At 44.9% G+C, this 13,891-nt stretch overlaps 1 protein-coding gene across 1 annotated transcript in view; it reads left to right on the top strand.

Annotated features, from left to right (window-relative positions):
* LOC104335611 (cilia- and flagella-associated protein 53) overlaps positions 1-13,160 on the top strand; it is a 64,445-nt gene extending 51,285 nt beyond the window's left edge. The window contains 5 exon segments of the mRNA XM_075446291.1: positions 3,441-3,744; positions 6,306-6,524; positions 11,792-12,005; positions 12,495-12,652; positions 13,089-13,160. Of these exon segments, the coding sequence (XP_075302406.1) occupies positions 3,441-3,744; positions 6,306-6,524; positions 11,792-12,005; positions 12,495-12,652; positions 13,089-13,160 (967 nt within the window).
* The last annotated feature ends 731 nt before the right edge of the window (positions 13,161-13,891 follow it).

Here is a 13,891-nt window from a genome sequence, read left to right as displayed (position 1 = left end):
TAAGTTCATTAAATAAAAAAGGGGGAGATGTAGAGGAAGCAGTGATTATATTGGTTTCGTGTATAATATGCATAACACAAAAGGCACTAGAGACAACTGTAAAAAAAATTTTATGATGCAACTAACACCAATTGAGCAAATGTTTTTAAGGCAACGATAAGATAGCTTAACTTTTTTTGAAAAGAAAAAGGGGGAGATGTTGGGGTCGATGTAGTTTGAGAGTTAGCATGACTAGGCCGCTTAAGCAAAACAGTTAGCATAGCTGGACAGGCCGCTGGAAAGGACAGCTAAGAATAAACATGATGTGGGTTAGCAAAACCAAGATGTGTTCAAGGACGTGGAGGCGGTCTGTTGCTATTGGCGTTAGTGCATAGTTACCAATCATAAGGGAATGTGGGGTGCGTGAACAGCGCGTGATTTATGTCTGTAGCCTATCCGAATAAGCGTGATCACATGTGCAGATATGAAAAATGTATATAACCATGCAAGCGGAGCAATAAAGGGGAATCGGCTGTGCATTGCATCAATGTGTGAGAGTCATTCCTGTCCCTGCATGGATGCTGAAACTTGGCACCAAGCCGAACATTTATTTAATGTCTCTTCCCCTCTGAGAATTCAATTACATGTGGATTAGTTCATAATAATGAAAAAGAATAACTAATTCTTTATTCCTTCACTGCTGAGAGAACTTTGAACCCATTGTGTTAAGGTAATACTGTTATTTATAATGGTGTAAGATTTCAAATCTTAATAATGGCATGTTTCCCTCAGCACATTTGAGAAATACTTTTTTCATGAATACCAATTAGTGCTGTAGTCTGTAATCACCACTAGCTCCTACCCTGGAATTGGAAGATAGAGCCCAGCGTTAGAATGTGAGGAAACCAGCAGTGCCGTAGTTTGTTTGTTGACCTGCTTGAAGGCAGGGGCACCTCTTGGAGTGTGCCGTGGCTCGCAGCGTGCACGTGGCTGTGCTGCTCTCTGCTTTCCTTGGCGGGACAACCAGAGAATGAGTGGTCAGAAGGTTCCGCTCTCATACAAGGAGGTAAAACAGCCATCCCTTCTCACTAGCCTACGCTGCCATCTGCTCCTTTGTTTTTGCATTTCCTCACCCTTTCTTTCTGAAGCTGAGCTAAGGATGGTTCCTCACTCCAGGGGCAGTTTCTCCTTTAGAAGATACAAGCCCAGCTCTCAGGGAAGAGCTCAACATTTGGCTAGAGGATGTGGCGTGTCCTAGGACTGGGGAAGAAAAGTGCAAAGTGTGGGAGGTTTTATCTTACAGGGACTTGACGTTGGTGAAAGGGGCAGATTACTGTTGTTTCTTCTCAGTCAGGAACAGTTAAGAGGTTAGAAATGCCTTTTGGATATCAAGCAGAATGAGAATTTTGTTTTCATGGTGTTCTCCCTTTTACTGTTTGTATATAGTGCTTAGCACCTTCTGATGCTGCCTCCATGGCATTAGGTGCTTTAAAAACAGGATGAAGAGAGTAGATGCCCCCAGCCCCAGAAGCTTACAGTTGAAATGTGAGGCAGCAAACAGTGAACGCCAACAGGAAGAAAATGTGGCGAGACTTCTGCTTCTGCATGAAATTACAGGTCAAGCATGGTGTTCTTTGGCTGTGTCTCACTGCTGCAGCACCAAGGGAGAGCGAGGTGGAGCAATCCTTCCCCTCCGCTGTCACGGCTCTGTTTTTGCACCGCTCCGCTGTAAGTTTGGCTGGTTGAATGGCTCTGGCTGTGGCACTGAGAGCAGGGTCAGGCTAGCTTTCGGCACTGTCACTCTTTCTGTTGGTCAGCAGCTTGTTCAGCCAGTTCTGAACCAGAGGAAGGCTATTCGGGGAAGTGCTCTTTGTGGTTTGTAAGCCCTAAGTAATTTTTATTAGGCTGGCTTACCATGGAGTTTTGTTGGTGAAGCTTTGGAAGATCTGGTAAGCCAACACATAATTGTTACACGCTGGTAGTTGCCTCAACCACATCTTAATGATACCAGGAGCTGTGCTCATTCTGTGCTTGTTAGCAGGGCATGAATGGGAGATGATGAAGGAGCAGCATCAAGTAATGAAGCCAGTATTCTGTAGCATAATCTTGCTAGTTTTAGGGCAGAAATGTGTTACAGGCCACCAGTCTCATCCTGTGTTGCTAAACTCTTTCCCCATTTGCCTCATTGCCAGTGGATGTAGCAACTGACCTCAAGGAGAGGCCAAAGTTGCATTGTATTTATGAAAATTAAATAACTATCCTGATGTGGAGGAGGATAGCACTATGAGATAGTTTCTTGATGAATATTTAATAGTTCTGCTGCACAGGATTGTCAGCTAAACATTGTATAAAATAGTAGTATTTCACATTGTATAGGTAACTACTGCCATCATGCAGTGGCTCAAGATTCAGTCAATGATATCTCATGATGTCTGCTCTGAATTCCGACATAGCATTGCAATAATCTGTAGAAGATGGTTTCATTCAGCATGAAATTGTGAGATACCTTTTTACTTCACAGCATTCATGTGTGTCTATCACACGTCTGTAGAGCTTACAGATCCTTAACGCTTGTAGATCTTCACCACTGCCTGCTAGTTTCACATTTTGGTTTTATGAAAATCTATACCCTGGTTAGAGAACAGAATTAAAATGCTTGTATATTGTTCAAATTCAATTTTATTTGATAGCAGATGTTGATCTCCTTAGTGCTTTGTTTGTAAAAATAAAAGCAGAATCTCTAAATAGTTGCATGTTCTTCAACTGAAGGTAAGTATTTGCTTATATGCAACTCAATTGCAGTGAGTAAACGGCAAGTGAAAGCTGTATTACTTGTTTGACTGTCTAGCTGCTCCAGACCTTTATTGCAACTTTTCTGAATTCTTCCGCAAAACTTCATTTAAAAAATTAATACATTTCTAGTGGTTCCTGTTTAACTGTGTAACCTAAACTTCCGCTCTCAGAGTATTTTCTGAATATGAATGAGCTTTCAAGTGACTAGTAAACCTATTCTAAGTCTTCATTTGAATAGAGCAACCTACGTGTTTGAGCAAGTGTGTTTTGTATGCTAAAAATGTGTATATATATATATACACAAAGTCTACACAACACGTTCCAAGTACATATATACATTTTACATAAAATACACCTTCTGTATATATAACATATATACCTTCTGTTTACATAACATATGTATATATTGTGCATGTGTATATAGATTTTTTTTTACAAATGCAAATACAGGACCTGCTCTTTGACTCATCAATGTCAAAATCTCCATCAAGTCAGGCCCTCTGTGATTCCTTAGGCCTCACAAGGAGTCAGTTCCAGACCAGGTGTAAAACTTTGCATCCTGAGTTGTAGCCCTTCGAGTAGTTATGAGCGAGGAGCCTCCATCCATCATACACCTCCAGACTTGCTTATTGTTTTGAGACTTTTTTAACTTTCATGCTGTCTTTCAGACAACAATGCGAGGAGCTTCGTATACAGCAGATGAAGAAGCATCAGAAGGAATTGTGTGAAGACCAGCTGGCCCAGCTAGCCCTGAAGGAGGAACTGAAGAAGCAACAGAAGAAGGAGGAGCAGATGTTTGCTGAGCTTTGGAAAGAGGACAGGTTAGCTAAGGAAAAGCGAGAGGCGGTGGAGACGCAGAAATCGGCCGAACAGAATCAGGAAATGCTGAATGTGCTCAGTGCCCAGGTAGTGGTGCTCAGCGCTCGCAAAGAGGAGGCGAAGTGGCTGAAGGAAGAAGAGGCTCGACTGCTGGTAATTTCCATATCATTCTCAATTCAGGGTTCTCTATAAGGCCCTCCTGATGATAGGCTTACTAGACATTTAGATTAATCCATTCCTTATTTGTATCTTCACTGATTCCATTAGTATCTGAGACTGTCTTGTTATGCTAAGCCTCTTTTCCAGAGCTGTGGCAAATGCATTCCTGTTTACAGAGGGAAATACATCTTTTGAAACTTAGCATGTAGAGGATTTTGGCATTCAAAGTCTCTCAGAGCCTTTGTGGGAAATGGAAATGTTTTTAAGCTTTTGCTGGAGAGCTTTGCAATTTTATGACTTCCAGTTTCCTGCGGGATAGCTAGTGAGTCCTGTGCCCCAGCTGTAATGCACAGCACCAGATCTCAGCCCACAATACGTGTTTAACCATCACAGTAAGTGCACTGGGAGGAAGCAGCAACAGTGTGCTGGTCCCAGAAGGGAAGGCGAGCCAGGAGCCGAAGGTGACAGCAGGGCAGGCAAGTATGCTGTCCTCCTCGACCAGAGTCCCACAGCACCCGAAGGAACGGAGCAGAGTGGGTCTGCTGACAGTGACTGAGATTATCTCACAGTCCAAACACTTGGCAGGTCTGCAGTGATGAAGTCCAAGGTGAAGCCAGCAAGTCAAGTCAGCAGGTCTGGATCAGGATCGTCCTCGGGCACAGGCGTACATGCAGCGTAGCTCACGTAGGCACCGAGGGCGAGAGGCTGAGCCTAACTGCAGCTCCCAGGCGAGTCCTCTCAGCCCTTTCTCGCACTGCTCTTTCCTAGCTCTGATCCAAAGCTCGTGTCAGGGCTGGGATGTAATCCTTTTCAGCAGAAGAGGGATGTGACAGATGGCTTCATTACAAGTTTCTTAGTGCAGAGTTGGTAGTCTCTAACAGTCAGGGGTTTCATCTGGGTGAAGGACACACTACGGACAGCTAAGCATCTCTGTGTATAATGGTTTCTTCTGGTTATTTCAATGGAAATAGGTTACTTGGTGAAGCAAAACTTGCACCCCTGCCATGATAGACCATATGTGTGCATCAAGACATCTCAGGCTGGATGACAAAACAGAGACGGCAATTTTTGCATTACCTACCCTAGCTGCCTTCCTCCCTCTCTGTCTTTTCTCTCCGTTAGAGAACTGTGATTTCTTGAGAAGGTGATTGAAATCACGGCTGTAGTCTCACAAGTGCTAAACGAGTTTCTGCCGTAGCCCTTTGGTTCTGGCTTGCGGATGGATGGTTGGTAACCATTTCTTTGTACCTTTACAATGTCGTGTTACTGCATCGTATAAACTTCGCTAGAATCAGCACCGTGGATCCCATCCTTGGATACACTCCTACAACTTCACTGTCGTCACAACTCAGCCTAAGGCATATGCCAGCTTGCCTCGTGGGCCACTAACTATTTCCACTTTCTTTCTGTCTTTACAAAGGTTTTTGGATTACTTATTCTGTGGCTCAAATAATATATATACTGAGTTTCAAAGCTGGTTTACCATCTGCTGAAAGTGAATTTGACCATTTGGGCAGCTAGCAAAGTCATCTTTGGCTTTGAAACACTGCAAGAATCGGTGGGTGCTTTGTCTGGAATAAGAAGTTACGTTCCTTAGGAGGTGCAGCTTGTACTTCTGTATGGGGATTAGACGTGCTGTTTATGACAAACCTGCTGATGCATTTGAGAAGAGTTATTCATATTACAAAAGAGATGTTTAATTTAAAAACAGGTTAACAAAAAACTGTGTACCTTCAAGGCAGCTGAAGCATTTTTTCTGAGACCTGTAGATAAGTTAATGATGGTCACATACTGTTTTATGACTATGTTGGAGTGCAATTGTGCTTGTAAACTAATTCGAATGCAGGATGTTCAGGTGACTTTATTTAGGATTTTTTTTTTTGCTAGATAATCTTGAATATACATATACCTGTTTGATCTTGAAGATACACATTTGCTATTTTTCATTGTTTCTTAAGAACTCAGCTTTACTGTCCAGTTTTCTGTTCTTTCCAATACAAAGTGGAATGGTTTGAAGCCGTGAAAATTCAGTAACTGCCCATTAGAATATAAAGATCCAATTACTTTGTGCAGCCTTATGTCCAGTAGAGATGCAGCGCTCTGAATGTCCAGCCCAGACACAGGACAGTTAATACATGCAGAAACAGGAGGAACACGTGGCTCTGTTATCGGTTAGTGGATATGGCTGCGGGTGAAGGTTTGGGTATAGCTCATACATGCTGCAATGATACCGATTGCTCTGAAGAGATGACTCTGTCTATCCACTTCAACTATTTGGAGAACACCAGGTATTTCAGCGTTTTGGTATTGAAGCGCGTGTGATAATTAAAGAGAAAAATCCTGATTTCTAATGAATGATACACAAAAATGTTCATGCTTTAACAGGTCTAATAGATAACGCTAATTCTCTAATGTCAGCAAGAAAGGCTTTAAATATTTATCTTTGTTCTTCAATATTCCAATTAAACTAATTCTAGCCATCACTTTGTTGTGAACCCAGGACAACTTATTTTGAATGCAATGATTTTACAAGCTGTCTGTTTTTACCCTTGTAGGAAGAACAGCAGCAGCTGTTTAAGCTAGAAAACGAACAACTTCAGATGAAGAAACTACAGAAACAGAGGGAATGCAGAGATATGTTCCTCAGCGCAGCACAGGACAAGAAGAATCGTCTTAATGAAGAAATACAGGATGAACTTGCCCTAGAGATGAAGATCTTAGAAAAATCTCTTCAGGAACCTCAGGAGCACACTGAGGAGAAAACAAAAAGAAAAGTAAGGGCTAGAAGTGTTCCTTGTGAAGCTGCAGGGCAATACCTCATCTAGACTGATTTTGTGGCCCTTAGTGAACCGCGCAGTATGAATGAGCTCAGACACAAACCCTTTTCTCTGAACAAGGGGATTCTTTTGTTGCCTAGCCTGTCGCTTCTCCTCCTGCCAGTGCTCTACTTCTCTGAACAAGCCCATTAGCTGCTAAAAACCACAGCGAGCACTTTAAAGCATGCTTTGCAATCAGAGAGGCTACCAGGCGAGACAAAAGAAGGAGGCTCTCAGGAAATCCTGGAATCTTGTCCCTCCCTGTTGATTTCATTGTGTATAAATCACCTGAGATTTTTCATCCTTATACTGCATGGGCATAATGGAGGTTAGAAATATATATTGTGTTTCATGGCCCTGATTTATTAAACATTTGTAACTGCAGAGGAAAGTAAATATTTAACTTATTTAAATTCATTAATACTACAAAACAGTTTTAAATCTTTAATAGCTGGATATATAGATGCAAAACCTCACATTAAATATCTTGGAGGTGCCATGAAATGTGTGTGTCACTTCCTAAACTTAAAACAAGTAGATTGTCCAACTTCAGGGTGAAAATGTGTCACAAGGTAACTTTATGACAGAGCAGGGAGCTGCATTCATTACTCTGCTTGAGGTATTTAGAAGCTCACGTAGGTTAGGAAAGTTGTAAAAACTCACTGTTAGACCTTGTGTGGGTAGTTAAGGCTTGGCGGTCTGAAGATGTCGCGCTGTACGGAAAGGTAGTGTCCCCCCCCTCTCCTAATAGCCAATAGCGTTTAACCCGTGAAGTAAGCAGACGGAAGTGATGCTGTAAACCTAGGCTATATAACGCTGTGTTATTTATCAATAAACGCCATTTGCCGTCCACCACATTGGTGTCTGCGTGCTGATGACCCGAGCGGCCGAGGGGTGGGTCGCCGAGCCGTCCCTGAACCAGGTCGCCACGCCAACGAAGGCGACAAGTGGTGCCGAAACCCGGGAAAGACTCGCCTGGAATCGGGTGAATGGCGGCCGGAGCGGCAGGACCAGCCCGGCGGGGAGGACGCTCCCGGACTAGCAAGGAGGATGGAATCCCTTGTGAAGGTCGTATCGCAATTACATAAGCAGTGGGGGATTGATTGTAAGCCCAAAGATTTTACGCTCGCAGTTGCGAGACTTTTGCATATCGGGGTCATTGACCAGCCGGTGGATATTTTCCACCCTGAGGTGTGGGATAAGTGCACTAAAGCGTTAGCCGAGGAGATGATGTCCTCGGGTTGTGGGAAAAACCTTAAGTCGTGGGGGAAAGTCGTACAGGCCCTGCAGAAAGCTAGACAAGAGCAGGAGACCTGGAAGGCGGCAGGGAGCTGTTTGTTTGCTACCCCAAAATTGGGAATCGGGGCAGCTACACAGACTTTGCACCCCCCAGACGATAATGGCTCTGCTGAGACTAAAGATCAGCAAGAGGGCGATATATCCCCTCAACTCCCGGACCCCAACCCGCTTACGGAGGGAGAGAAACAGGCTAAATCCTTCTGGGGCGGGTTAGCCGAGGAGGCTAGGAGCGCCGTGGAAAAAAACGGGTCTGAGGAAGTCTGGGCTACACCACCGCCCTATGCGCCCCAAGATGGCGCCGAGCCCAAAGGGGAAAGGCGGGATGAAAATTCCTTTGGTGATAACAGAGAGGAAGCGCTAAAGTTATCAAGCGCACAAGTTATCAAGCGGGAGGTGGAAGAGAACAGGGGGGCGAGCGGGGGCCATAGAGCCAACCAGAGCGTGCATTTCAAAAGGTGCGCCTGTGAGGTGGGCACCCCGCCGAGCGGAGGGCGGGGCGGGCCCGGGGAGGAGGAGCGGCCCACCCATAGGGGAGGGGTCCGGAGCTCGGCAAAAAGGTACTGGAGACCGGAAGTAACCAGTCAGTCGAGTTCCGACTCCGATTCAAACACCAGCGGGGACGAGTGGCTCGCAACCGATTTAAATGTAGTAGAGGAGGAAACAGAGATAAATAAAGTCAAGAGCCAAAATATCCCCATCCAAATTAAAGAGAAACCGCGAGGGGGAGAAATCCCTCTCACGGACTGGAGGAGCATAAAGATTACGTGCGCCGACTGGGCCCCATCGGCCGTGCTAGCGTTCCCGGTCCGGGTGACGGACGGGGGACAGAGGGTCCACACACCGATAAACCCTAAGGACATACAAGCGATTGTTAAGGCAATCGCAGATAAAGGCCTTAATTCTGCCATGGTCTCTACCCTCATAGATGGTGTATTCGGGGGAGACGATATGCTCCCATTCGATATAAAACAAACTTGTAGATTGATCTTTGACGGGGCAGGGATGATCGTTTTTAAACAAGAATGGGAGGACAACTGTACGAAGCAACTAGCCCAAGTAACTGGGGCAGACCATCCACTGCATGGCTCCAGCCTGCAGCGGTTAATGGGCACAGATCCCACAATGATTACTCCCCAGGCACAAGCCCAAGCACTGCGGGCCCATGAAGTTATGGCAACCACTTGTGCGGCCAGAGAAGCTATTCGCACAACCTCTAGAGTCATTATCAAACCATCGCCATGGTCCACAATAAAGCAAAGTGAAAGTGAGAGCTTCACAAAATTCGTGGATCGTCTCCAAGCAGCGGTCGATTCTTCGGCCTTGCCTGCAGAGGCAAAAGGCCCAGTCATAGCGGAATGTTTACGTCAGCAGTGTAATTCAACAACCAAAGAAATCCTGCGATCACTATCAGCGGGGTCGAGTATCGCAGACATGATTAAGCATGTCGCGAAGGAAGAGCATCTAACCCCGATCCAGGTGGCTGTTCGCACCATACTAGCCAGAATAAAACTAATGAAAACTGTGAGTTTTTGTCCACAGGACCGGATCATCGGACACCCCCGTAACCCGTACACCCCGGTGACAAGAGAAGACGACAAGTCGGCAAACGTCCTGTCCGAGCCTGAAACCTCCTCACGGACAGAATCCAGACAACAGCAGAATAGCGTCCGCAAAGGGGGGCTACGATGCCTTTGTGTGATCCTAATCTTGGAGCTTGTCACTATAGGACAGGCAGAATCAAGTTACCATCACCATCAGCCACGTAGGTGGGTCCTACGGAACCTTGTAAATGGTCGAGTAGTAAGGGAAGTCATAACAGCAGGACCTCCTAGATTTGCTGCTCACCTGTGTGAATTAGCACCCATACAGCCCTGCCTAAACCAGCGGCCCTATTACTTATGTCCACAATCTAACCCAGGAAAGGGATATTGTAATTCTCCTAATCAATATTATTGCGCATATTGGGACTGTGTCACTATCGCTTCCGCTTGGACACCCCCAATCCCAGACAAATATTTAACGACAACATGGGGACCACTAGGTTGCAAACATCCACGACTTGATTGGTCTGGAGGATCTGTAGGGTACAGTAATTGTGACGCTATAATCCTCCAAGTAATTCATCCAGAAGACTCAAGATGGGTAACGGGAAGAACTTGGGGAATTAGGTATTGGGAACCAGGACAAGATTGAGGTGGATTGATACATATAAGGAAGGAGGAAATAATAAAAAACCCTCCTCATGGAGTTGGCCCCAATCCAATTGTTAGTGGACCACGGATAACTGCTAGCCCCCTGGAGACCACCCAAAGTGATGTAATATCCTCCCTCGATGGGACGAGGGAACCCCCCTTATGGAAACTAATGCGAGCTACCTATGACACCTTGAACCAAACCAACCCAAACCTAACTGCACACTGTTGGTTGTGCTATGACGTGAAACCCCCTTTTTATGAGGCTATAGGGGTAAACACAACATATAGCCTAGACACCCGATCCGTACCACTTCAGTGTTCTTGGAAAGAGAAGAAAGGAGAATAACCATGCAATATGTTTCTGGATCTGGGACCTGTATAGGCAATGTGTGGGGACAAAAACGGAAGCTCTGTAGTTCTGTCTCGTCCACAGTGGGAAAAACCAAAGAAAAATGGGCTATTCCCTCTAAAGGAGCTCAATGGATCTGTTCCAAAAACAGGCCTTACTCCATTCATATCTCTGGCAGTGTTTAATCCCATGGTTAACCACCTTGCTATCCACCTTGATAGGACCAATCGCGATGATTGTAATAGCACTAATTTTTGGACCCTGTATACTGAATGGAATCGTGTCGTTCGTCAAGAGTCGACTGGAGAAAGTTAACATTATGTTCATAGAACACCGTCAGCTGCTTTAAAAATGTACCTACCCAGTGTTATCCTAAAAGTTACCTCAACTTTTACCTGTTTACTGTGTCTTATACTTTTTCAGGTTTATAGCATATCCTTTTTAAAACTATTGTAAGATATAGAATAAATATAAAATAAGAATATCGATAGAATTTTTAAGACTTTAAGATTATATTTTAAGATTATATTATATATATTTTAAGATTATATTTTAGCTAATTTACAAATGCATTTGTTCAAGGCGCCTTATATTTGTTATCGTAAGATCTTAATATTTATATTTTTAAGTTATAGTTAAGATTAATTAAGGTTAAGTCTAACATAATATTAAGTTTAAGTCTTAAGTTAAATACTAAGTTAAGTATTACAACTTTATATTTTATATTAGCTTATTTAGTTAAGCATAAGGAGGGGGGAAATGTGGGTAGTTAAGGCTTGGCGGTCTGAAGATGTCGCGCTGTACGGAAAGGTAGTGTCCCCCCCCTCTCCTAATAGCCAATAGTGTTTAACCCATGAAGTAAGCAGACGGAAGTGATGCTGTAAACCTAGGCTATATAACGCTGTGTTATTTATCAATAAACGCCATTTGCCGTCCACCACATTGGTGTCTGCGTGCTGATGACCCGAGTGGCCGAGGGGTGGGTCGCCGAGCCGTCCCTGAACCAGGTCGCCACGCCACGCACAAAATCAGAGGAGGTGATATTTAGTATTATTTATTATTATATTTATAGATCCTAAGGCTTCTAATGCAGGTGAGGGTGAAGTAGCTTGGTCAGCTGTGAAAAGTCTTTGTGAAATGTCTGTGTTGTAGGCAGCTGAGCTGCTAGGGGGGAAGGGATCACTCTACATTTGTTCTGCTCTTACGCACTGTTGACTGGCCAGGGAGAAGATTCTGTACAGCTCTTTCCCATGGCAGGGTTTGGGATGGAGCTCTAGGCTCCCGGTTCTCGCACTGTCCACAAACCACCACTTCTCTTCATGTTTTGAAAGGCTTTTTTTGAAGTTGTTTACTCAGCTCTGCAAATGTCCATGTGTTTTCAGCAAGAGCTGTTCAAGGAGCAACAAACTTACCTGGCACACCTGGCTCAGCAGCTGGAGGAGGAGAAACAGCGAGAAAAAGAAATGGACAAGCTCCTCGATGAAGAAATGGCGAAGGTTTGGGCCAAGAAGGCTGAGCAGATGCGATTAGAAAAGGAGGCGAGAAAGCAGCTACTGAAAGATGTCCTGGAGACACAACTGCAGCTAGAGGAGAAGTGTAAGTATCAACACGCTGCCCGTGTGCTGAACCTACCGCACGAATGCGAGCCTTGGCAAAAGCGGAGGGAGCACAACACACTGCTCTTGGGAAGACCGTCTGGCCCAGCGTGCCCAGGCTGTATGGTGGAGGGGACAACAATGCTACTGTCTCTGAATCTGCTGCTCAAACTCTACTCCTGCAGGCTTTCCGTGCACTAATTGCCCATTGCTATCATTAGAACAAAGCCTAGTAAAGTAAGCGTTGTGTGAGCAAGCAATCGTTACTATTAATTATATTATTATTATTAAGTTCTGTGATATCTTTTCTGTTCTGAGTGGATGAAAAAAATAAGCTGAGAATACACTTGCCATTGGTTGTGTGCCTCTTCAGAAGCAACAAAACTCAGGCTTGCTATTTAGGTTACTTGGCTTGAATACAGTCTCACTGTGCCTTCAAGCTTAGCAGCGCTATTGTCTTCTCAAAGTTGTGTTGTTTTGTTTTTTGCAGTGCAGAGAAATGCAAAGGAGCAGGAAGAACTTGCTTAAGAGAGGAAGTCATTAGCTGAAGCAATCACAAAACTCAAACATATCGAAGAAGAAAAACATGCAAGGTATTTTTCTTTCATGCCATCAGTTCATTTCATTGCAGATCAATATTTTAAACGTGTGAGTAGGCTACTTCTCATTTTCAGACAACTCTAAGAGCACTGGGTGGGCTTTCTTCTGTTCAGAGAGGCTCTGCTCAATAGCAGCCCTGTTACATTGCAATTGCTATTACGTCGCTAACTCTGATCTCATCAAACAAATAATGGTGTTCTGTTACATATCCTTGGTTTGGTCTTTTTGGACCATCATGTGACTTACATCGATCGTGTTTATTAAATACATCCCCTCCTACTCTGAGCTGTTATTATGAGTGGCAGAGCTTTGGGGAGGAGGGTTAATGAAAGGTTAGTTCATTACTTACCTCGGAGAACCAATGCGGTCAGGCTGATTGTTGAACTCCACCCCCACACATCCCTTAAACAACCGTATAGTCAGCCACCACAACACCAGACTACCGCACGTAACCCAGTTGCGCGGGGTGCTCCGTGCCTTACAGGTCCTCAGGGTGAGAACACAGAATATCTACGCAGTAGCTGAAATGTTCCTCTGGGTGTCATGCAAAGCCTAGAGCAAAGGGCCTTATTTCCCTTACTCAATTTCCCTTTTGTACTCCTGCCTTTTCTCCACACTTGTCCGTGGGAGGTGAGCGAGTAGCTCCTTCCAGAGCCCGTTCCTGTTGCATTCTCCTGTAGCTTCATCAGTAGCAATCTCCTGGCTGTGGCAGTAATCTCACCCTTCTGATGGAAGCGTGCCGGGCTTCATTTTGGGTACGCTTCACTTGGCAAAGGTGGCATTCAGTGGTGCCAGGAGGCATTTGTGGTTCAGCTGTGTTGCAGCACCGCCCAAGTGGTGGTGACTAGACTGTTGGCATTTTAAGTGTCTGTGTGAGCCTGCGTGACTCCTGCTCCCAAAGTGCCTGCACGCTAGGTGGACTTACACTGCTGCCTCTCCAGAGGGTAGTGGAAGTAACACGTGAGTCTTGAGGCAGAGTGGAAGAATCATCTCTCCCAACAGCCATTTCCTAGAATATCAGTACAACGCCGCAGCAGGAGCCCACGCCCTGCCTTCCCCATGTGCAGTAACTCGTTGTCTTCAGAATGAAAGAGCGGAGATGGGCTGTACGGCAGCTGCAGCAACGAGCTTGAGCTAGGAGAGGGCTGACACCTGACACACTCATTCTCTGGCCTCTCCCCACCGCTGTGAGGGGAAGGGGAGGCACGCTGATTACAAGGAGTTGGTCTTGCTCTTTCTTTTGTTAAACACTGATTCTTGCAATCTGCTTTAGAAGCTACAACAGAA

Source organism: Opisthocomus hoazin, chromosome W, assembly GCF_030867145.1.
Source record: "Opisthocomus hoazin isolate bOpiHoa1 chromosome W, bOpiHoa1.hap1, whole genome shotgun sequence".
NCBI lineage: Eukaryota > Metazoa > Chordata > Aves > Opisthocomiformes > Opisthocomidae > Opisthocomus > Opisthocomus hoazin.
This window is presented reverse-complemented; position numbering and strand designations above follow the sequence as displayed.